This window comes from Petromyzon marinus, chromosome 48 (genome assembly GCF_048934315.1).
Source record: "Petromyzon marinus isolate PM22_M1 ecotype Great Lakes invasive population chromosome 48, UKy_Petmar_22M1.pri1.0, whole genome shotgun sequence".
Classification (NCBI taxonomy): domain Eukaryota; kingdom Metazoa; phylum Chordata; class Hyperoartia; order Petromyzontiformes; family Petromyzontidae; genus Petromyzon; species Petromyzon marinus.
The window spans coordinates 6,780,910-6,805,302 of NC_133714.1; the positions used below are offsets into that span (position 1 = coordinate 6,780,910).

Consider the following 24,393-nt stretch of genomic DNA (forward strand, 5'->3'; position numbering starts at 1 on the left):
ATGGATGGAGCGGTGGGTGGGTGGAGCGGTGGGTGGTGCGGTGGATGGGGATTAGTATTATTTTTGGATGACGGACCAAATGAGATGTCTTTTTCGGGGCAACAATATCAACAACAAAAAAATCCACGAAACAAAATCGATGTGCCTATGTCCCACGAATGTGTTTGCGTTCCGTTGGCACACAGGCGTGGTGAGAAATGAGCTCCTTCTGTGGTGGCGGGTGGTGAGAGGTCCACAGATCTGCCTCGCGGTGTGAGAGAGAGAGAGTGAGAGAGAGAGTGAGAGAGGGCTCGCGAGTGATCTCTGAACCGGTCCTGGGCCGTCCTCCAGGTTCAACGTCACCTGAAGTGAGTCCCTGCTGCACCGTGTAAACATCAGCACTGGGGGAGACCAGGGTGGCCAGGCGTGGTGGCTTGGTCACACTGGACTCGGCCCTGATAGTTGCTCGCTAGCGAGACAGAGGGGAATGTTGTGTGTGTGTGCGTGTATGATCACACTACATTTATTTATTTGAGAGGGCGTGTGTGTGCGCATGGTTTTGTTTGGTTCGATGTTAAGCGTGGCCACGCTTGCACGCGTGTTTGCGTGTGGATTTACAAAAGAGAGAGAGAGCTCACGGACTTGCGATAGGCGACGTATCGAGTGGCCATAGCTGATGGGGAGTGGCGATTGTGTGATGGGGAGTGGTGATGGGGAGTGGTGGTCACGTGATGGGGAATGGTGATGGGGAGTGGTGGTCGTGTGATGGGGAGTGGTGATGGGGAGTGGTGATTGCGTGATGGGGAGTGGTGATGGGGAGTGGTGGTCGTGTGATGGGGAGTGGTGATGGGGAGTGGTGATTGCGTGATGGGGAGTGGTGATGGGGAGTGGTGGTCGTGTGATGGGGAGTGGTGATGGGGAGTGGTGATGGGGAGTGGTGATCGCGTGATGGGAAGTGGTGATGGGGAGTGGTGGTCGTGTGATGGGGAGTGGTGATGGGGAGTGGTGATGGGGAGTGGTGGTCACGTGATGGGGAGTGGTGATGGGGAGTGGTGGTCGCGTGATGGGAGTGGTGACCACTACGGGTTGTGATGTTGCTCTTGGTTGGTGCGTGGTTGTGGTGTGTGGGGTGGTGATGAGCTATTTTGTGTGGTTGTGTGATCCTGCGGTCGTGTGATGTGTGGTTATGTGATCACGTGGTGTGATGTGTGGTTGTGTGATCACGTGGTGTGATGTGTGAATGTGTAATCCTGTGGTTGCGTGATGTGATGTGTGGTTGTGTGATCCTGTGGTTGTGTGATGTGTGGTTGTGTGAATCTGTCGTTGTGTGATGTGTGGTTGTGTGGTTGTGTGATGTGTGGTTGTGTGATCCTGTGGTTGTGTGATGTGTGGTTGTGTGAATCTGTCGTTGTGTGATGTGTGGTTGTGTGGTTGTGTGATGTGTGGTTGTGAACGGGGTCCGATTGTATAAATCCTCTCGAAATAAAATCTCACCGCAATCCGGTCAACGCAGAGTCGGACGTGCGGGCAGGCAACCCGCATTTTACCCCACCACAGCGCCATTCCATGTGTAGCGATCATTCATCGCTTTTTTGTTTTAATCATACATGTTCTATTTACCAACATTTTAAAGCGACGACAACAACAACAATCATATTAATAACGCGAGGGAAAACAATGGAACACTATGCAGAACTTTAATCTTTTTTTTAACCAAAGCATTAAATATTCCCCGTGTAGGACCTTAATTTTGAAAGGACGGGTGGATTTCAAGTTTAAAAGTGGACTCCCTAGCTGGTTGTACCGCCAAGGCAGAAGCTGTACAGATCGCTGTTGTGACTCGGACCATCCCAGTCAAAGTCTCTCCCCCCTCTCTCTCTCTCTCTGAATCATCTGCCTCCTTCAGACGACTTGGTATCAGCCACAGCGCGTGCCTGTGTCTGTGATTGTGGTGGTGTAGCGGTGAGCGCTATGCTGCGCTACAAACCCCGCTCACGGCCATCACCTGTGACGATTATCTGAACCGGTCCTGGGCCTCCCCTAGGTCGACTCAGCATCAAATGAGTACCTGTTGCGATGTGTAGACATCGCCACTGGGGAGACAAAGGCGGTCGGGCGTGGTGCTGGCCACCCACCCCTCCCCCCCTCGTGTGCCGTGTCGGCCTTCATAGGTGCTCGCACTTGCCCCAACAGTCTGTTAAGGCTATACGGGGGATCTTTGTATTTGTTTTTTTGCTGGAGAATGCAGTGACCTCGTGGATTAATTACAGCCGTGCAAAAGATTCGGAAAGAAATAGGGAGACATACAAGCTGATAGACCCAACAGATAGACAAGGACGTAGAGAGAGACAGAGAGAGAGACAGATGGATAGAGAGGCACACAAGCAGACAACCCCACAGAGAGCCCTAAAGACAGACAGACCAGCAGGCAGAAAGGCAGACAAGCAGATAAACCCACAGAGAAACAAACAGAGAGACATGCAGATGCAGACACAGAGACGCAGGCAGACAGGCCAAGAGACGGACCATGCACAGAGTGAAACAAACACACAGATAGCGAGGAAGACGTCACAAACAAAAACCCAGACCAAGACGCATACAGAATTACAAAGTGGCAGGACAGGTCTGCAGACAGAAGGAGACAGAGAGACACAGAGACCAATAGATCAACCCCACACACGTCGGCAGACGCCTTACGAGCGCGGCATGCGGTTGCCACCGTCAGCAATTCGGTGTGACCACCGTCGTTGTCGAACAGAAATCTCGACGGAGAACAAGAGACGCGTGGTGCACGGGTGGACAGACGGACAGGGGCACTCGCACCAAAGAGCCCCCGTGTAGCCTGTGATAGACTGTTGGGGCAAGTGCTGTTAGCGAGCACCACCTATGAAGGCCGGCACGGCACACGAGAGGGTTGGGTGGTCAACACCACGCCGACCGCCTTTGTCTCCCCCAGTGACGATGCTTACTACACACCGGACCGGGTAGTAATTTGAGGCTGAGTCGACCTTGGGGAGGCCCGGGAGCGGTTCAGATAATCGTCACTGGGTGTTGGCCGTGAGCGGGAATCGAACTGGGGTTCGCCGGGTTCGTAGCGCAGCGCAGCGTAGCGCGCTAACCGCTGCACCACCGCTCCCCCTAGTGTGGAATATATTAAGCACTCACACTGGCACGCGCACACACACACACGTTAGCGAGCACCTATGAAAGTGTGCGTGTGTGTTGTGGCGCGCTAACCACTACTACACAACCACTCCCCCACACACCGCTCACACACACGCAGAGGGCATTGCGGGTTGCCATCATTCGCCAGACAGTGGCCTGCGGCCCAAGCTAAGCAGTGGAAATGTGGCGTGGACACCGCTCGCGACGTGCGATGGCACTGCGTGAAGCAGCGTGCAGCTGCAAGGCTGCTCCTGCTGCTGCCGAGGTGACGGAACGTCGTAAGAGCGCGGGGGGAGGGGGTAATGTCCGTCGTCGCTTTGTCCGGCAGTGTCCCGAATTTGCGTCGTTTCGCAAATTTGCATCGCCTTGAACACCCCCCCCCCTCTCCCTCTATCCCCCCCCCCCACGCTGAAGATGGCGTGGCTTTCACCCCTTATTTACTCTGCACTGCGAGCGTGACTTGTTGCTGTTGTTGTTTTGTATCGGTTGTTGATGTGACGTCCTGAGCACACCGTGCCCAACCTACCGGAGAGAGAGAGAGAGAGACAAAAAAAAAGAACGAGCTTCATAGCTCATCGGATTACTCCAGAACGAGTGCGTGTTCTGATTACGTCTCCGGCAGCGTCCGTCCGCCCTGTCTCGTTGTGCGTCGCCTCTCAGCCAGCCACGCATCACCACCCACCCACCACCAACCGCCTTACCCACGAACCCTGTAAAATAAAAATAAATCGCTTCCACGTGCGTCGTTCCGACACCCCGACGTGAGCCCCCTGGGGCTCATCACTGTGGCCGTACTTTCTAAATGCTCCCAGCGGGGCCACCTCTTCCCGCCTGCCCCCCCCGGACCAGTCGACGTAGCCGGCTAATTCCCTCTGAATCAAGACGGACGAACGCGCGTGGATTCCACCGTGTCCCATCTGTATGGTGTTGAGAGCGGCTTAACCCCCAACCCCTCCATCTTCCTCCCCCGCACCCTCGTCCGCACGTGTGGCGGTAGTCCTCCTGGTGCTCCGGTTCGCCTCCCCACGTGTAGACACTCTCATTCAGTGGCCGGCACCACCGGGATAGATAGAGGAAGGCAGAGCTTGGGCAATTGTCATTGGCGACGGTTGACCGCGTGGCTGCTGCTGCCGCTGCCGCCTTCCCGCTCCTCGTCTGTGGCTCCTCCTCCCGGCGCCTTTAAGGTCGTCCCCTCTCTCTCTCTCTCTGAGTCGTCCTCTCTCTCTCTGAGTCGTCCCCTCAATGTCTCTAAGTCGTCCTCTATCTCTCTCTCTCTGAGTCGTTCTCTCTCTCTCTGAGTCGTTCCTTCTCTGTCTCTGAGTCGTCCTCTATCTCTCTCTCTCTGAGTCGTCCTCCATCACTCAGTTGTCCTCTCTTTCATTCTCCGAGTCGTCCTCTCTGTCTCTCTCATCGAGTCGTCCTCTCTGTCTCTCTCATCGAGTCGTCCTCTCTCTCTCCGAGTCGTCCCCCTCTGTCTCTCTCTATCTGAGTCGTCCCCTCTCTATCTCTGAGTCGTCCTCTATCTCTCTCTCTGAGTCGTCCTCCATCACTCAGTTGTCCCCTCTCTCTCCGAGTCGTCCCCTCTGTCTCTCTCTCTCCGAGTCGTCCCCCTCTGTCTCTCTCTCTCCGAGTTGTCCTCTATCTCTCTCTCCGAGTCGTACTGTCTCTCTCCGAGTCGTCCCCCTCTGTCTCTCTCTCTGAGTCGTGCCCTCTCTATCTCTGAGTCGTCCTCTTCTCTCTCTCTCTGAGTAGTCCTCCATCACTCAGTTGTCCTCTCTTTCTCTCTCCGAGTCGTCCCCTCTCTCTCCGAGTCGTCCCCTCTGTCTCTCTCTCTCTCCGAGTCGTCCCCCTCTGTCTCTCTCTCCGAGTCGTCCCCCTCTGTCTCTCTCTCTGAGTCGTCCCCTCTCTATCTCTGAGTCGTCCCCTATCTCTCTCTCGGAGTCGTCCTCCATCACTCAGTTGTCCTCTCTTTCTCTCTCCGAGTCGTCCCCTCTCTCTCCGAGTCGTCCCCTCTGTCTCTCTCTCCGAGTCGTCCCCCTCTGTCTCTCTCTCTCCGAGTCGTCCCCAACTCTCTCTCTCTCTCCGAGTCGTCCCCAACTCTCTCTCTCTGCACGAGAGCGAGCGAACATCGTGCAGTGGCGGCGCTGGAGCGTTGCCAGGTTGACACGACGAATGAATGTCCTCGCACGAACGTTGTGTGGACCACGCTTGGTCCTGTCGAGAAGGAGGAGGGGGTGGTGTGGGGTGGAGGGGAGGGTCTTGGGGGGGGGGGAGGCGAGTACGTGATCCAGCAGTGGATTGACACGAAGCGCTGTCCACTCGTTCCAGAGAGTAACGGAGCTTCCCGTCGCGCTCGGTAACACGCAGCGGGGTTTGCTTGCCGTCGATTCACAATTCACCCACCCTGGATACTTATTCTCGTCAGGCTGAGTCTCGAGATTTGTTCGCAGGAGGAGATATTCCGACCACGAGACGTCGAAGGGACCCCCACCCCCCCCCCCTTCTCCCACCACCCCCCCACTCCACGTGGATTCTCTCAACACACGGCATTGGGCAGCTCCGCGCAATGGGACGGCAGCGACACCGCTCTGAGCTCCACCAAACCCTCTCCGGCACCACCACCACCACCTCCTCGTCCGCCTCCCCGTCTCACACCACCACCTCTTCTACCCGGCGGCCTCGGCGGCCTCACCCCGAGGGCAACCCCCTGGTAGCGGCGTCTCCACAGCAGGTAGCAGCCCCCGAGGCAGCAGGCGGCGGCGCACACGTTGAGCAGCACTTGTGCCGCTAGGTAGGAGCGCAGCGCCCCCGTCACAGAGCGGCAGCCGACGCCGGCACCGGCGTGGAGCCCCGCGTAGGTGAGGGTGCGAGGCGCCGGCAGCGGTGGGAACGACGCGGCCGCCTTCGATTCGCTGCGGTCGACGAGACGGCAGTCGCAGATGCCGCCGCCGCCGCCGCCGCCGCCGCCGCCGTCGCCGCCGTCGCCGCCGCCCCGACTGCCGCTGTCGCTGTCGCTCCGGCCGCTGCCGCCGCCGCCGCCGCTGTGGCTGCCGCCGCCGCTGTGGCCCTTGCCACCCCCGCGGCTGCCCCCCTGGGTGCGAGGGTGGCAGATGGAGCTGGCGAGGAGGGCGCCGTGGTGGGCGGCGAAGCACGCAGCGGTGAGGGACAGCGCCGCGCCCAGCGTGCAGCACAGGAAGTAGGCGACCTGATGGGGTGAGGGTGCGGGTGGGTGGGTGGGTGAGGAGTGAGGGTCACTGAGTGTGGGTGGGTGGGGATACCAGCAAAACAACCCCCGACCTCCTTGTGGTGCCGCACGGGCAACGCGGTCGTGGGCAGTGCCGTGGGGGGAGGGCCAATTCCGATTGGCCTTTCCCCTCATGGTGTTTGTAACCACCACAGCGGCTAAATGGGGGCTCTGGATGGGTGCGAGGGGCTGGTAACCCCTCCACCTTCAATAAATTGCCACTAAACCACGACCACAAAATGTAATAAATAAGCTTGTGCCGGAGGCCCCGGGGGGACAGGCGTCTATGACGTCTCCTGGCCAAACCCCAATTGGTGGAGCCAGGAGATTGAATATCTACCCTCGGGGCTCCTCCAGAAACAACAAGAAACCACTACGGGTGGCCACGTGGAATGTTCGAACGCTCACTGCGAAGGAGAGCCTGCCAATCCTCTGTCGGGAGCTGGACTGGTACCGCCTGGATCTCTGTGGTATTCAGGAGGTCTGGTGGACCGGCTCCAGCTCCTGCCCCCATGAGGGGTGGACAGTCCTCTAATCGGAGCAGCAGACTGTCAAACAACAGGGTGTGGCTCTTCTTCTGAATAAAAGAATTAAGGGTGCGTGGGAGCGTGGCGGTAAGGTGTGGGAAACTGCAAGCCCCCGGCTACTTTGGGCTCGCCTTCCCATCAACCGGAGGCGAGGAGTGGTGGTCGTGGTTACTTATGCCCCCACCGAAGACGAACATCCTTGGAGGGATGCAGGCAAGTCCGATGAGTCAGATGCCTTCTATGACCTCCTGTCACAGGTGCTGGCTAAAGTGGCCCCTCGGGATAGAGTAATCTTGTTGGGTGACTTCAATTCCCGAGTTGGTCATGATGCTGGCACCTGTTCTGGAGTAATTGGAAGGCATGGGCCAGATCAGCTCAATAACAACGGCAGGAGGCTGCTAGATTTTTGTGCAGCCCATGGGCTTGTAATTACTAACACGCTGTTCCGGCATCGGCGCATCCACACCACATCATGGATGCATGCCGGGTCCAAGCAAGAACATCTGCTGGACTACATTGTGACGGAACAGCGAATGCAGGCCCATGTCCTTGACACCAGGACCTAACGTGGAGCTGATCTGCCCACTGACCATCGATTTGTCATCTGTAAGGTGCTGCGCCTGATATTCTTCCACGCCGGTGGTGGGCATACACCCAGGGCCCTATTCAAACCCTTAGTGGCATGGTCTCAGCTAGCTGATGAAAGTTGCAAGCGAGAATTTCATCATCACTTGCAGCTGGGGTTGGCATCGTCCCCAACTCCTCCTGATGTCGAGAGGAAATGGGCGAGGTTTAAGACTGTGGCTCATGCAGCTGCAATGGCTGTTTTGGGCACACGGTCCAGACCTCTCCATAGGCCCTGGCTGACAGAGAAGGTGTTCAAGCTGGCTTTAAAAAAGCGACAGGCCCACTCTCATCGGCTACAGCATCCCACGTCTGAGAATCAGGAGGCTTACCGCAGCCTTCACTCGGAGGTTCGGAGAGCCGTGAAGCGCTGCAAGGATGGGTGGTGGTCGCGGGTTGCTGAGGAGACGGAGTCTGCCTCAGTGGCCCGCGATCACAAATCTCTATTTAACTCCATCAAAAAAGTAACCTGCAGCGCCATACCTATTACCATCATGAGGGGAAAGAATGGTGGTCCAATCTCCGACCCCCAGGAACAGGTTTGTAGATTTGCTGAGCATTTCTGTGAGGTCCTGGGGGAGAGGAAATCCCTCAGCCAGGAAAACAACGTGGGACAAAGTGGGGATGACCCTGCTGAGGCTGCGGTGGCTAAAATTGGAGGAGAAAGTCACCCCCTGTGAGTGGCTGGCTGAGGTGCCATCCGTTGAGGAAGTACTGAAGGCAATCCAGAGTCTGAAACCAGGAAAGGCACCGGGCAGAGATGCTGAGGGAGGATGGATTTGTGCACAGACTGCCCTACATGACATCATAACAACAGTCTGGACCACTGGATGGGTTCCGCAGGATTGGAAGGATGCCTTGGTGGTCTCCCTCCTTCAGAAGGGGGACCGCACAGACTGTAACAACTACAGGGGCATCTCACTCCTCAGTGTGCCGGGAAAGGTCCTGGCAAGGATTATTCAACATCGCCTTGCTAGGCACGCTGAGGAGAGGCTTGCGGAACCCCAATGCGGTTTCAGGAAAGGGCGGTCCTGCACAGATGCCATATTTTCTGTCCGTCTACGACAGCAGAGGTGTAGGGAATTCCAACAAGGCCTACATCTCTGCTTTATTGACCTGGTCAAGGCCTATGAAAAATCAGTAGGCCTGGGCTCTGGGTTGTTCTTTGTGCTTTCGGAGTCCTTGACCCTCTGCTCACGATCATTAAGGACCTTCATGATGGTGAGCGGGCCCGGGTAAAACTACGTGGCCGGGAGTCAGAGCCATTCCCTGTACACCTTGGGGTGTGACACGGATGTCCTCTGGCTCCCACATTATTTAACATCTATTTTGACCACGTAGTTCGTGAATCCTTCAATAGCTGTACTGGAGGAATTTCCATTTGGTACAGATACGATGGCAGGCTGATCAATGCCCAGGTGCGGTCAAGGGATGGCTCCATATTGGTCAACATTGTTACGTAATGCTGATGATCTGGTAATTGTTGCTCACTCACAGGAGGAGTTGGAGACGCTGCTGCTGAACCTGGAGCTTGCCACCAAGAGGTGGGGCCTAACCATCAGCCCCACCAAAATTAAGCACCTGCCTGGGTATTTTGTACCATCGGACACTCCCAATTGGTCATAGGGCAGTTGTGGAAAGAGTGGAGAGTTTCCTATACCTTGGAAGTGTGCTCATGAGCGGCTCCGGTTTAACAGCAGAGGTCTCACTCTGAATCAGTCGAGCGGCATTATCTTTTCATCGGTTGCATAATGCTGTGTGGAAGCTACCTGGTCTATCACTCCCCACGAAGTTTCAGGTCTTCCCTCCCTTCTCTACACTTGCGAAACGTGGACCCCCCAAATGGAACATTTAGGCTGGCCTGCCTACGATCCATCCTGGGTTTAACCAGGCTGGATTGTGTGAGGAGCTCACAAATCCTTGAAAGATCTGGACAAAGTCCCATCGGTGAGCAGGCAAGGCTGCGTTGGCTGAGTCATGTAGCCCGCATGCCCAGCCACCGCGTGCCTAAACAGCTTTTGTTCGGCCGGATCGAGGGGGCTAAACGGGCGCGGCACGGGCTAGAGAAGAAATGGAGTGATGTGGTACAGGAGGACGTGGAGCTGAGTGGACTTGCCGATGAATGGTACCAGCGGTGTCAAGATCGGCCTCTGTGGAGGAGGCTCGTGAAGGACGCTACTGGGCAGTTGGAGGCAGTCGCCCTCCAACAACAACGGATGGCGGAGGAGCGACGCTCACAACAACGAGCGGAGCGCCGGGTGGCTAAAGCACAGCAGGTTGGCACAGTAGGGAGCACAGGTGGTGCATCAGCCAGTCGTCTCAGTCAGTCGACCTGTGGCATCTGGGTCTGCCCCGTTACCTCCTGCCAATGGGCGTTGGACACTTCACCTGGACTCAAGGTGCACATAGGCTGGCACAAGCGTCGTGGTGACATCACCGCCACTTAGTGGCGAATGGCGGTTGTTGTTGTGGGTGGGGGTGGGTGAGTGTGGGTGGGTGAGTGAGGAGTGAGGATTAGTGAGTGTGAGTGAGTGGGGGTGAGGGTGGGTGAGTGTGGGTGGGTGGATGAGCGTGAATGGGTGAGTGTGGGTGGATGGGTGAGTGTGGGTGGGTGAGTGTGGGTTGGTCTGTGAGTGTGCGTGAGTGAATGTGTCCGTGTATTAATGAGTGTATGAATGAGTGTATGAATGAGTGAATGAATCAGTGAATGAATGAGTGAATGAATCAGTGAGTGCGTGACATACGAGGGTGGTTCAATGCACTCGCGGACTCACAGAGAGCAGAGCTATAACTCAAGGCTCGTGGCAGTGGCCTCCCCTGCGTCTCACGCGGGCTGTGTCTCGTGCTGTGTCTCGTGCTGTGTCTCACACGTGCTGTGTTTCACACGTGCTGTGTCTCACACGTGCTGTGTCTCACACGTGCTGTGTCTCACACGTGCTGTCTCACACGTGCTGTGTCTCACACGTGCTGTGTCTCACACGTGCTGTGTCTCGCACGTGCTGTGTCTCACACGTGCTGTGTCTCACACGTGCTGTGTCTCACACGTGCTGTGTCTCACACGTGCTGTGTCTCACGCGTGCTGTGTCTCGTGCTGTGTCTCACACGTGCTGTGTCTCACACGTGCTGTGTCTCACGCGTGCTGTGTCTCGTGCTGTGTCTCACACGTGCTGTGTCTCACACGTGCTGTGTTTCACACGTGCTGTGTCTCACACGTGCTGTGTCTCACACGTGCTGTGTCTCACACGTGCTGTCTCACACGTGCTGTGTCTCACACGTGCTGTGTCTCACACGTGCTGTGTCTCACACGTGCTGTGTCTCACACGTGCTGTGTCTCACACGTGCTGTGTCTCGCACGTGCTGTGTCTCACACGTGCTGTGTCTCGCACGTGCTGTGTCTCACACGTGCTGTGTCTCGCACGTGCTGTGTCTCACACGTGCTGTGTCTCACACGTGCTGTGTCTCACACGTGCTGTGTCTCACGCGTGCTGTGTCTCACACGTGCTGTGTCTCACACGTGCTGTGTCTCGCACGTGCTGTGTCTCACACGTGCTGTGTCTCACACGTGCTGTGTCTCACACGTGCTGTGTCTCACACGTGCTGTGTCTCACACGTGCTGTGTCTCACACGTGCTGTGTCTCACACGTGCTGTGTCTCGCACGTGCTGTGTCTCACACGTGCTGTGTCTCACACGTGCTGTGTCTCACACGTGCTGTGTCTCACACGTGCTGTGTCTCGCACGTGCTGTGTCTCACACGTGCTGTGTCTCACACGTGCTGTGTCTCACACGTGCTGTGTCTCGCACGTGCTGTGTCTCACACGTGCTGTGTCTCACACGTGCTGTGTCTCACACGTGCTGTGTCTCGCACGTGCTGTGTCTCACACGTGCTGTGTCTCGCACGTGCTGTGTCTCACACGTGCTGTGTCTCACACGTGCTGTGTCTCACGCGTGCTGTGTCTCACACGTGCTGTGTCTCACACGTGCTGTGTCTCGCACGTGCTGTGTCTCACACGTGCTGTGTCTCACACGTGCTGTGTCTCACACGTGCTGTGTCTCGCACGTGCTGTGTCTCACGCGTGCTGTGTCTCACACGTGCTGTGTCTCACACGTGCTGTGTCTCACACGTGCTGTGTCTCGCACGTGCTGTGTCTCACACGTGCTGTGTCTCACACGTGCTGTGTCTCACACGTGCTGTGTCTCACACGTGCTGTGTCTCACGCGTGCTGTGTCTCACGCGTGCTGTGTCTCGCACGTGCTGTGTCTCACGCGTGCTGTGTCTCACACGTGCTGTGTCTCACACGTGCTGTGTCTCACACGTGCTGTGTCTCGCACGTGCTGTGTCTCACACGTGCTGTGTCTCACACGTGCTGTGTCTCATACGTGCTGTCTCACACGTGCTGTGTTTCACACGTGCTGTGTCTCGCACGTGCTGTGTCCACGGCGCAGCGCCTCCCCCCACCCCCCTCCACCCCCGTCCCGTGCACGAGTGGCTGATTTCCCGGTGCAGCACACAAGCAGCGTCACTCTGCTTGACCCGCGACCTCGCACAAGCGCTCCTCCTTCGGGGGGCCACACAGATGTCCCGTGTCCCCATGTCCCCGTGTCCCCATATCCCCGTGTCCCTGTGTCCCATTGTTTCCCGTGTACCCGTGTCCCTGTGTCCCATTGTTCCCGTGTCTCCATTGTCCCCATTGTCCCCAATGTCGCCGTGCCCCCTTACCCTCACATTGATCATCCTCGCCGTCTCCTCCTCGTGGTGGTTCATGGACTGCATGTAGAAGCCAAGTGTGGCAGCCAGACACACCTACACACACACACGGGGCACACCCACCCACCCCACCCCACCCACAGAGCCAGGCAGAGCACGATCAATCCACTGCTGGATGAAGCTCTGCCGATGCGACAGGGTCCGCCTCGCCTCCAGCAAGCACGCACGCACGCACCAAGCTGATTCCATTGCCAAAGGGTGAAATAAATAAAATAAAAAAAACTCGCAGAGTCCATTTCATTATGAGCGATTTCACATCGGAGCTTAAACTTTGCACGAGCCGTAACGGAACGAATGGCTTGCATTTGTCGAATTTCAAATGGCCTCTCTTTATTAAGTAATGCATAAAAATTTTAGACGCATGTATTTCAATATTGGAGACAAAAAAAACACACGAGTTCATGCAAGCAAATTATACGTGTGGGGATATGATTATGATGATAATGCTTTTTCTATGGTGTTGAGATTTATATAGCAGTATCGTCGTCATTCGCTTGAATTGCGTCTCTGGCAATCGCTGAAGAATCAGAAAATGTATTCATACTGCGGGAGGAATCCGATGAGCTATAAAGCTATTTGACAATACAACAACAAACACAACATAACAACAATACAACAACAATACAACAACAATACAACAAACACAGTACAACAACAAACACAACACAACAACAAACAACACAACAACAAACACAGTACAACAACAAACACAGTACAACAACACAATACAACAACAAACACAACACAACAACAAACACACTACAACAACAAACACAATACAACAACACGATAGCAGTACAAAGTGCAAGAGAGGTAAACACCCAAACACAGACGAATGCAACACGAAACCATCCCCATCCTACCAGACAAAGCCACCTAGCCACAAATGATAGCTCAACAAAGTGGCCCCATCATTTGAACATTCATAGCGGCTAAATAATCTACATAATCTAAAAATTGTGGAAGGAAGAACCGAAGGATTCGGCATACGCGAGCTGAAAGCAGCAGCTGCAGTCAGACAGTGAAGCCGATGCTACCAATGAATGCCTAAGCTCAGCAATCCTCTACACAGTACGCTGTTTCCACCCCCTCCAGATAGTTTCATAGTTTCATTTCATAGTTTCATTTATTTGGTATAGCCCTGTGAGCCATTCGGCTCTTGAATCGGGTGCAACCGCAACAAACAAAAATATGAACAAGAAAACATCTTAAACCGAAAATCCAGGAAAAAAAAACATCAAAATATTCCTGAAATAGCACCGTACACCAACGCTGTGTGCAAAAATCCCAGTGGGATGCAAGTCAAACAACAACAACAACAACAAGAAAACTTAGATTAAGGCCATCAGTCTACAGTGAGGGAAAAAGTATTTGATCCCCTGCTGAATTTGTACGTTTGCCCACTGACAAAGAAATGATCAGTCTATAATTTTAATGGTAGGTTTATTTGAACAGTGAGAGACAGAATAACAACAAAAAAATCTAGAAAAACGCATGTCAAAAATGTTGTAAATTGATTTGCATTTTTATGAGGAAAATAAGTATTTGACCCCACTGCAAAATACGAATTAGTACTTGGTGGCAAAACTCTTGTTGGCAATCACAGAGGTCAGACGTTTCTTGTAGTTGGCCACCAGGTTTGCACACATCTCTGGAGGGATTTTGTCCCACTCCTCTTTGCAGATCTTCTCCAAGTCATTAAGGTTTCGAGGCTGACGTTTGACAACTTGAACCTTCAGCCCCCTCCACAGATTTTTTTTATGGGATTAAGGTCTGGAGACTGGCTAGGCTCCTCCAGGACCTTAATGTGCTTCTTCTTAAGCCACTCCTTTGTTGCCTTGGCTGTGTGTTTTGACTCATTGTCATGCTGGAATACCCATCCACGATCCATTTTCAATTCCCTGGCTGAGGGAAGGAGGTTCTCACCCAAGATTTGACGGTACATGGCCCCGTCTATCGTCTCTTTGATGCGGTGAAGTTGTCCTGTCCCCTTAGCAGAAAAACACCCCCAAAGCATAATGTTTCCACCTCCATGTTTGACGGTGGGGATGGTGTTCTTGGGGTCATAGGCAGCATTCCTCCTCCTTCAAACACGGCGAGTTGAGTTTATGCCAAAGAGCTCAATTTTGGTCTCATCTGACCATAACACTTTCACCCAGTTGTCCTCTGAATCATTCAGATGTTCATTGGCAAACTTCAGACGGGCATGTATATGTGCTTTCTTGAGCAGGGGGACCTTGCGGGCGCTGCAGGATTTCAGTCCATCACGGCGTAGTGTGTTACCAATTGTTTTCTTGGTGACTATGGTCCCAGTTGCCTTGAGATCATTGACAAGATCTTCCCGTGTAGTTCTGGGCTGATTCCTCACCGTTCTCATGATCATTGCAACTCCACGAGGTGTAATCTTGCATGGAGCCCCAGGCCGAGGGAGATTGACAGTTCTTTTGTGTTTCTTCCATTTGCAAATAATCGCACCAACTGTTGTCACCGTCTCACCAAGCTGCTTGGCAATGGTCTTGTAGCCCATTCCTGCCTTGTGTAGGTCTACAATCTTGTCCCTGACATCCTTGGAGAGCTCTTTGGTCTTGGCCATGGTGGAGAGTTTGGAATCCGATTGATTGATTGTTTCTGTGGACAGGTGTATTTTATATAGGTAACCATCTGAGATTAGGAGCACACTCTTAAAGGGAGTGCTTCTAATCTCAGCTTGTTACCTGTATAAAAGGAGCACTCCCTTTAAGAGTGTGCTCCTAATCTCAGCTCGTTACCTGTATAAAAGACACCCGGGAGCCAGAAATCTTTCTGATTGAGAGGGGGTCAAATACTTATTGCCCTCATTAAAATGCAAATAAATTTATAACATTTTTGACATGCGTTTTTCTGGATTTTTGTTGTTGTTATTCTGTCTCTCACTGTTCAAATAAACCTACCATTACAATTATAGACTGATCATTTCTTTGTCAGTGGGCAAACGTACAAAAACATCAAGGGATCAAATACTTTTTTCCCTCACTGTAACTCCGTACTACAATTAACAAAAACATGGCCAAACCAAAAAACTTTTAGAAATCACCAAAATAAAGCCATAAATGCAATGTAACAGTGATCATAGGAACTGTGACCGAATTTTTTACAATAAACTAAATAAATAACATGTAACACCAAACCCTAGAGCCATAGCTGGCTGCATGAGTCACTCCACAAACAACAGGAGCATCAGTCGGAGTATCACATTTTTCAAGGCACCTTTAAGATCAGCACACTAAATCAAAATACAATTAATACTTTGCAGCGGTCATCCGGAGCGAAACATTTTATTTTATTTTAGGCCACTGAATAGCAGTGGCAGCTAGGGGTGTACAACTCCTCTAGAGCAGTTTTGAGTGAATATCTCATAGGTAGTGATTCAAGTTGCAGTTTATTGGCAATAGCATTCCAGACCCTGGGGGCATCAATAGCAAAGGCCCTTCCTCCGGTTTTTGTACGGCAATAAGAATGTGAAGCTGGTAGATGAGCGAAGACCTGAGGTCAAATTGTTCTTTGAAACAGAGAGGAGATCCAGCAGGTAGTCTGCGGATTTTTTTGTAAGTACATCGTGAATAAATAAGATCTGGTGTACAAGCCGTCGACATTAAGAGATGTTAAGTTTGACCCAATGTAGAGATCACAGTGGTGAGTCCTATATGGGCAGTTCAATGCAAATCTTAAGTCCGAGTGATAAATGGAATCAAGCTTCTTCAGTACCGTACTTGGGGCTGATTTATACACGATATCACAGTAATCAAGTAGAGGCAGTATGGTAGCTTTCATCAATTCCAAACGGAACATAGGGGGGAAGCAGTGCTTGTGTCGATACAGAAAACCAATTTTTATTTTTGTCTGCACCGAGTCAAACGGATCAAGGTGAGCTTTTACAGAGTGCACCCAGGAGTAGCTTTTTGACAAGGTGCACCCCAAAGTGTTCCTCGGATGACCACGCCCACTCGCCTGCGATTGGCTCAAGCGCACAGATGGTCACGCCTCCCGAGTATTACCTAGGAAAGGCGCCGCAGTGGCTAGGAGATGTTAACTACCTCGCATGGTATGCAGTAAGTCGTGGGTTCGATCCCGACCCTGACGCCTGCTGCTGTATATTTGGATAATTAAGGTTGTTGGGTTAGATAGCATAGATATTAATGGTGTCGTTAAACCCGCCACCACCCGACACAGCCAATCAGTGAACAAATCAGTGTCACGTAAACAAAACCGGGCGACCCGACTTCGAATCCAACGGCCAACACCCGGTGACGATTATCTGAAACGGTTCTGGGCCTCCCCTAGGTCGACTCAACCTCAAATGAGTACCCTGGTGCGGGTGTGCAAACATCGCCACTTGGGGAGACAAAGGCGGCCGGGCGTGTTGCTGGCCACCCACGCCCCTCGTGTGACCTTGCCGGCCTTCATAGGCGCTACTCGCTAACAGCAACTTGCCCCAGCAGTCTGCTCACAGGCTACACGGGGGATCTTTGTCTCTGATCCACCAACCCTCGCTGCCTGCACTCAATGCAGGATTGCAGGTCACGTGCCGCCGCCACCACGGCCGCACCCCGCAACTACCGCCCGGCTGATGGGGGGGAGCAAAGAGGCTTGTCAACTATTTCGAGAATGATAAAAAAATAGAATTGCACACGTAAAGAATCTTGGCGGCGGTCCAGACGTCTCTTGGACACACCCCTAAGTCAGCTCAGACTGAAATAAGCCCCCCCCCCCCCCTTTTTGCCGAGTGACTTTGAAGATTAATGTATTTCTTTTCGACAGAGGCCGACGGGTTGGGGGTGGGATTGGGGGGCGGTGAGCGGGGAGTGACACGGGTTGAACGCTCACTCACGCACTCATCCATCCATCCAGCCACTCGTGTCCTTTATTTAACAAGGTTACGCTGCTTTTCATACAGCTATGATGTGGCAGGTTATTATGGGTAATATTTGTGCTGTTGAAGATGAATAAATAACATTGCGGAGCCCTTTGTCTATTTATGGCTGGTTTGAAGGCTGGCTTACACCTTCCCCGTCAGTCATACGGGCCCCGCAGTAAACCCACTGTGGCTCTGAGCTCCTTTAACAGAGGAGGAGGAGGAACAGCGACACGACACGAACTCTGGTGAAGCCCTCTCGTCGTGGCCAGCAGCAGGACCTCGACATTGGCACTTAGCTCCTGCACTACAGTGCCGCCACACGGCAAGAATAAGAGTTTACGGGTTCTGTGTTAGCCTATGGGTTCTGTGTTAGTCTATGGGTTCTGTGTTAGTCTATGGGTCCAGTGTTAGTGTATGGGTTCTGTGTTAGTGTATGGGTTCTGTGTTAGTCTATAGGTTCAGTGTTAGTGTATGGGTTTTGTGTTAGTGTATGGGTTCTGTGTTAGTATATGGGTTCTGTGTTAGTCTATGGGTTTTGTGTTAGTATATGGGTTCTGTGTTAGTCTATGGGTTCAGTGTTAGTCTATGGGTTTTGTGTTAGTATATGGGTTCTGTGTTAGTCTATGGGTTCTGTGTTAGTCTATGGGTTCTGTGTTAGTCTATGGGTTCTGTGTTAGTCTGTAGGTCCTGTATTAGTCTATAGGTCCAGTGTTCGTGTATGGGTCCAGTGTTAGTCTATGGGACCAGTGTTTGTCTATGGGTCCTGTATTAGTCTATGGGTTCTGTGTTAGTGTATGGGTCCAGTGTTAGTCTATGGGTTCTGTGTTAGTGTATGGGTTCTGTGTTAGTCTATGGGTTCTGTGTTAGTGTATGGGTCCAGTGTTAGTCTATGGGCTCTGTGTTAGGCTATGGGTCCAGTGTTAGTCTATGGGTCCAGTGTTAGTCTATGGGTCCAGTGTTAGTCTATGGGTCCAGTGTTAGACTATGGGTCCAGTGTTAGTCTATGGGTCCAGTGTAAGTGTGAATCTATGGGTCCAGTGTTAGTCTATGAGTCTTGTGTTAGTCTATGGGTCCAGTGTTAGTCTATGGGTCTAGTGTTAGTCTTTGGGTCCAGTGTTAGTCTATGGGTCCTGTGTTAGTCTATGGGTCCAGTGTGAGTCTATGGGTCCAGTGTTAGTCTATGGGTCTTGTGTTAGTCTATGGATCCAGTGTTAGTGTATGGGTCCAGTGTTAGTGTATGGATCCAGTGTTAGTGTATGGGTCCAGTGTTAGTCTATGGGTCCAGTGTTAGTGTATGGGTCCAGTGTTAGTCTATGGGTCCTGTGTTAGTCTATGGGTCCAGTGTGAGTCTATGGGTCCAGTGTTAGTGTATGGGTCTTGTGTTAGTCTATAGTAAACCCATTGTGGTCTGTGCTCCTTCAACGGAGGAGGAGGAACACTGCAAAAATAAAATGTCCGAAGATAGCCAGCCAGCCCGGCTGTGAACTAGACGTTTACGTGTGGAGTTCACACGAAGCCTACCTACACGTTGGACGAACCCAGGAATCAATTGACTTCGACGGGAACCACCCCACGCCCTCCATGGGCCGTCTGGAACGCTCTTCCTTCCGATGTTTAGGAAGCCTCTGGGAGAGCTATGGCACTTTTAAATCATCATCATCAACTCGATTGACAAACTCATTTCCTAAAAACCCCTTTTAGTAGTTTAGTTTGTTCTCCTTCCCCAGCAACTCCGATTATTACGGTTGGCTACGTACGGTGCGAAAGAAGTTCAACGCATATGCAACACTAGCTTCAATACCCGGCTTCGCCCGGGACTTGGATTCACCACGCCCGGCCGCCCGCCTTTGTCTCCCCAGTGGCGATGTTCGCACACCACAGCAGTTACTCGTTTGAGGCTGAGTCGACCTAGGGTAGGCCCAGGACCGGTAAAAATAATCGTCACCGGTGGTGTCCGTGAGCGGGAATCGAACTCGGGTCGCTGGGTTCGTAGCGCAGCGCGCTAACCACTACACTACAATGCGTTACGCTTCCACACACACACAGACACACACAGACAGACACATACACAGCGCGCTAACCACTACACTACAATGCGTTACGCTTCCACACACACACAAACACACAGACACACACAGCGCGCTAACCACTACACTACAATGCGTTACGCTTCCACACACAGACAGACACACACACAGACAGACACAGCGCGCTAACCACTACACTACAATGCGTTACGCTTCCACACACATACAGACACACACACACAGACAGACACACAGACACACACACAGCGCGCTAACCACTACACTACAATGCGTTATGCTTCCACATGCGCGGGTCACGTGACAGATTTGACGTCACAGCTCACTTGCCGTGCGAAAAATCTATTAATTATTGAGCTCCCCCCCCCCCCAAACAAAAACAAAAGTGTATTTTTATAATTGTTGCATGGCGTACAGTCTGGAAAGTCCCCACATGGCAAATTTCCAGCTTGTTGCATGTCGGGAAGTACGCTAAACATTTTAAACAGACACACATATTCACAACTTTGCCTGTTATATATGTAGTGGAGTAGAAAGGTGCGTATTGCATGGAAACAGAGACAGTGCGGGTTATGTTGGGTCAGCCTGTAACGAAGGCAAATACAGTGCAGGTTACGTTGGGGCAATTAAGCTGGGAGAGCCAAGGACGGCTGTGAGATTGGTTGGGGCTGTTGCCGGGGCTGGAGGGGCGTCTTGAAGTCTGGCGAGGTGACTGGTGTACGGATCACGTGGGGTGCCGTTGGGACGCGGACTAATGAATTGGGGCGTAATGAGAGCGGGGATAAATTGGGGGGGTCGGCAATTGGAGCGGGGAGTTGGAGTTGGGAGCTGGACGAGGCAAGACGTGGAGTTTGGAGGAGAGTTTGGAGACAGAATTGGAAACAGAGTTTGGAGGCAGGGTTGGAGACGGAGTTTGGAAACAGAGTGTGGAGCGAAGCTGAAGAAGAGAAGCAGCTAGCAGTGGAGAGAGCGTAGCGATAGCGGAGCTGGAGACGAGAATAGCCAGTAGTGGAGAGAGCGTAGCGATAGCGAAGATGAAGACGCTGTGTGCGAAGACGCTGTGTGCGGAGTCGCTGAGTGCGGAGTCGCTGTGTGCGGAGCAAGCGAAGTAATCGTGGGGAGTGGAGAGACAAAGGTGGCGAGCGAGTCGAGTGAGTGAAGCATGGCGAGCGAGCCGTGGCGACCAGGATACCGTGGAATGTGGAGGACATGCTGAGAGTTGTAAATAACGCGGTGTTCGTAGAAAGACGGAAGTTGTCCGAGTGAAATCGAACACTACACATATATATGGAAGGGGATGAGGATCGCGATACACGGGTACCAGAGGCGGAGAAGCCACGTGAGCGTTCATCTGATGGGGGGTGTGGGCGTGTGAGTAAGTGGAGGACGTCAGAGCGAGAGCGAGAGTTCAGTGTGAGAGTGTTGGGGTCAGTGCGATGCGCGCGTGCGCGCGTGGTGTGTAAACAATGGGGGAGACAAAGGCGGCCGGGCGTGGTGCTGGCCACGCACCCAACGTCTCGCGTGCCGTGCCGTCCTTCATGGGTGCTACTCGCTAACAGCACTTGCCCCCAACAGTCTGTTAAGGCTATAGGGGGCGGAGGGACCTTGGCCAGTGAGGGTGTTGTATGTGTGTGGGTGTGTTGAACTTCTTCCGCAACACACGCAGCCAACCGCGCTAATCGGAGGCGTTAATAGGTACGTGCGAGAGAGTGTGCACGTGCTTGAATGCAAGTGTGGGTGTGTGCGTGCGGTGGTTGTAGCGGTCAGCGCTACGAACCCGGCGGCCCGAGTTCGCGTCCCCGCTCCTGGCCAACGCCGGTGACGATTATCTGAACCGGTTCCCTGGGTCTCGCCTAGGTCGACTCGGACTCAAATGAGTACCTGGTGTGCGGTGTGTGAACCATCGCCACCGTCGGAGGCAAAGGCGGCCGGGGGACTACGGTCATCTCGAGGCTATAGGGGGGTGGGGGGAAGGAATTCTGTCTGCCTGTGTCTTCTCTTCGTATTCGTCCTCTCGTGCGCGGCAGGGCAGTGCGCTTAGCGGAGAGAGAGAGAGTGAGAGAGAAAGATAGAGAGAGAGAGCCGGAAAAGCACAAGGATTTGCATGCGCACGAGACGGAGTGATTGAGATTCTGGTTGACAGATCCATTGAGATGCATCGTCTTGCGTCCGAGGAGATCTTGAATCGGTTGCAGTCACGCTCCGACGATGGTGGGGAGATATTTTTTTTATAATTTTTGTTGTTGTTGTTGTTGTACGGCTGCTGTGGGTTTTCGAGGGGGTATATTGTCCCCCCCCCAATCCCGGGTACAATTGAGAGTAATTTTGTAATGAGTTATTTACTCTCTCCGTTGCGACGACAATTGGAGACGAAGCAGCTGATCTCTGGCGAATGTCTCCTGCAGCGCTGACAAAGAGCCCACGGCATTTTTTAATCTCCAGGAGCGGTGGCGCAAATGGTTGGGTCGCACTCTGCCGCTGCTTTGACCAGCGTGGTGAAGTATGGTCAAACAGCACCTAACCCCCGCCCACCACCCCACCAATCACCCCTAAAACCCACTCGACCGACACGGCATGGAGAGACACGCAGTCACCATCCGTGGATAATTGAATGTTAATTATGCAAATTGAAATTAAGACCTTCACTGCATTTCAGTTTGGTTTTGTAATTGATCCGCACGCTTAATTCGTATTAATTCGAAATGTCCCGATTAATTATTCGCCGAACAAACTCATTTAGAGCCATCACCATCATCATCATCACGCACTGCTGGATGACGACGATGATGGTCTTCTTTGGTTCTTTCGGTAAAGTCACGTAGAATGAGAATAAAATAATAAATTGATAAAATAAAATAACACAATAATATGAAGGCCGCTTGTGTTGTGGCCGAAACGTCGTGAGAATATTATTGTGTTGTTTTATTTTATCAATAAATTATTTTATTCTCATTCTACGTGACTTTACCGAAAGAACCAAAGAAGATGAATCATTGCAGTCACGAAAGCTTTAAATTGACGATGATGATGATGGTGGTGGCCTCTCCACGTCGTGTCGGTCGTTGTTTGACCATACTTCACCCGCGCTGATCCAGGTGCGGAGCGCTGCTAAGGAGAGGGCCCACAGCTGTCTCAGGCGTCAATTCGCCACTGAACGGGTTCAGAGCGCAGCGCGCATAAGGGGCCGTCCATAAATGACGTCACGCGATTTTGGACGATTTTTGACCCCCTCGTCACACGGCGTCACAAAAAGTCAGACCCCCCCTCAAATATGACGTCACAAAGCTCTGCCCCCCCCAAAAAATGCTTCAAATCGCTTTAAACTATTGTCATTATAGTGCGTATTTAACGTGGCGCTGCACTCTGGTGTTGTAGGAGAAAACATTTATTTAGAAAGTCTATTTAATGAAGTAAAACGTGTTGTCTATATTTATTTAAAGTTGCGCATTTTACGTGACGTCACATTTCTCAACCCTCCCCCCTCGTCACAAATGTCTGACACCCACCCCCACCACCCTCCCCAGGTGCGTGACGTCATTTATGGACGGCCACAAACCATCACAACCACCGCTCCGTCAAACACACACACACCCCCATGCGCGTTCATTACACGCTGCGTTCACTCTGTACCCGTGCAGCGGCGAGCAATCTTAGAAGCCGCGTGGGTGAGCCCAGGTGATGGCTTTTGGCGGATTGGTCCCGCATGTCTCGCTCCGTCAGTCATTTGGGGAGGCGCTGGGCTCATTTGCAATGCTGAACTAGTTTCGTTTCCTCGTTTGTACGCGCGCGTGTGTGTGTGTGAGCGGTGCCGGATTAAGCTAGCGCTGGGGCCTGTAGTAAAATGTTACAAAGGGGCCCAAATTTTTTGTTTTTGTTCAAATGCAAAAAATATTAAAACGCAAATTTTAAACCAGCATAGTAATTGTATTTTTTTTTTCATTTGCTATACAGCCAGATGATACGACAAATCGCTAACCTTAAACACCCGGTCGTTCGTAAAAGTTGAAGGCGGTGTAGTACTATAGTAATAGAGCAAGTGCAGAATCGCTGAACCGGAATTGATAGCTTGAAAGCGTTTAGCGCGGGGCCCTTGAAAGTGCGCGGCCCGTAGCTCCTACAAATGTAGTAACTACTACACGTGTAGTAGCTACTTGTGCGACCAGGATAATTATCCAGCGCTGTGTGAGAGTGTGTGAGAGAGTGTCAGTGCGTGTATGTATGGGCCACCCACCACCCCCTAGTGCGCCGTGCCGACCTTCATACTGTAGGTGCTACTCGCTAACAGCAATTGCCCCAACATTCCGTTAAGGTTATACGGGGGATGTTTGTCTTTGTTTGTATTTGGAAAGCGGTAGTGTAGTGGTTAAGTGCCCTGCGCTACCAACCCAACTCACGTCCAACACCAATAACGATTTTCTGAATAAGTCATGGGCATCTCCTAGGTCAACTCAGCCTCAAATTAGTATCTGGTGCGGTGTGTAAACATCGCCACTCGGGAGACAAAGGCGGCCGGGCGTGTTGCTGGGCCACCCACCCCCTCGTGTGCCGTGCCGGCCTTCAAGGCGCTCGCAAAGAGCACCTCGAAGTCTGTTGAAGGCTATACGGGGGATCTTTTCCTTTGTCTGAGTAAGTGCTGGCACAATATGTAATCAGGATTTCTTTTAGACACGGAATTTCTTTGACAAACATGACCTAGAAAAAAATATCTCTTCCCGTCCAAGACAACACGAGATGTTCTAATGACATCAACTCCAGCGCCGCAGCTCAATGATGAGAGCACATCCGAGCTCGCAGCAGGATAGGCTCAGAAACATAATTTTAATCATCATCATCAATGAATGAATCAACCTCAAATACGTAATTATAATTATCCATCATCGTCGTGTATCAATCATTACCATCAGTCATCATCATCACCATTGCCACCGCCATCAATACATTCATCAAGCTAATCATTAACTCAGCTGTGAAAAAATAATTAATACAATTAATGAGAACACGTGTCGCCTTTACATATCGATCCCTGCGCAGATGACAACCAGAGTATGCTTTTGTTTTAAACACATCCCGTCAGCATCGCAAGAGTGTCCTGGAGAGCTCAAAACATTTCCCAACAGCGACGGATCGACCACAGAGCAAAGGTCTGGGA

At 52.3% G+C, this 24,393-nt stretch overlaps 1 protein-coding gene across 1 annotated transcript in view; it reads right to left on the reverse strand.

The window, feature by feature from the left end:
* Window positions 1-5,664: 5,664 nt before the first annotated feature.
* Window positions 5,665-24,393, reverse strand: part of LOC116952743 (sarcospan-like) — a 30,953-nt gene continuing 12,224 nt past the window's right edge. The window contains exons 2-3 of the mRNA XM_076074415.1: window positions 12,258-12,341; window positions 5,665-6,349 (exon numbers count right to left, since the gene is read on the reverse strand). Of these exons, the coding sequence (XP_075930530.1) occupies window positions 5,681-6,349; window positions 12,258-12,341 (753 nt within the window). The 3' untranslated portion in view covers window positions 5,665-5,680. The remainder of the gene's footprint in view (window positions 6,350-12,257; window positions 12,342-24,393) is intronic.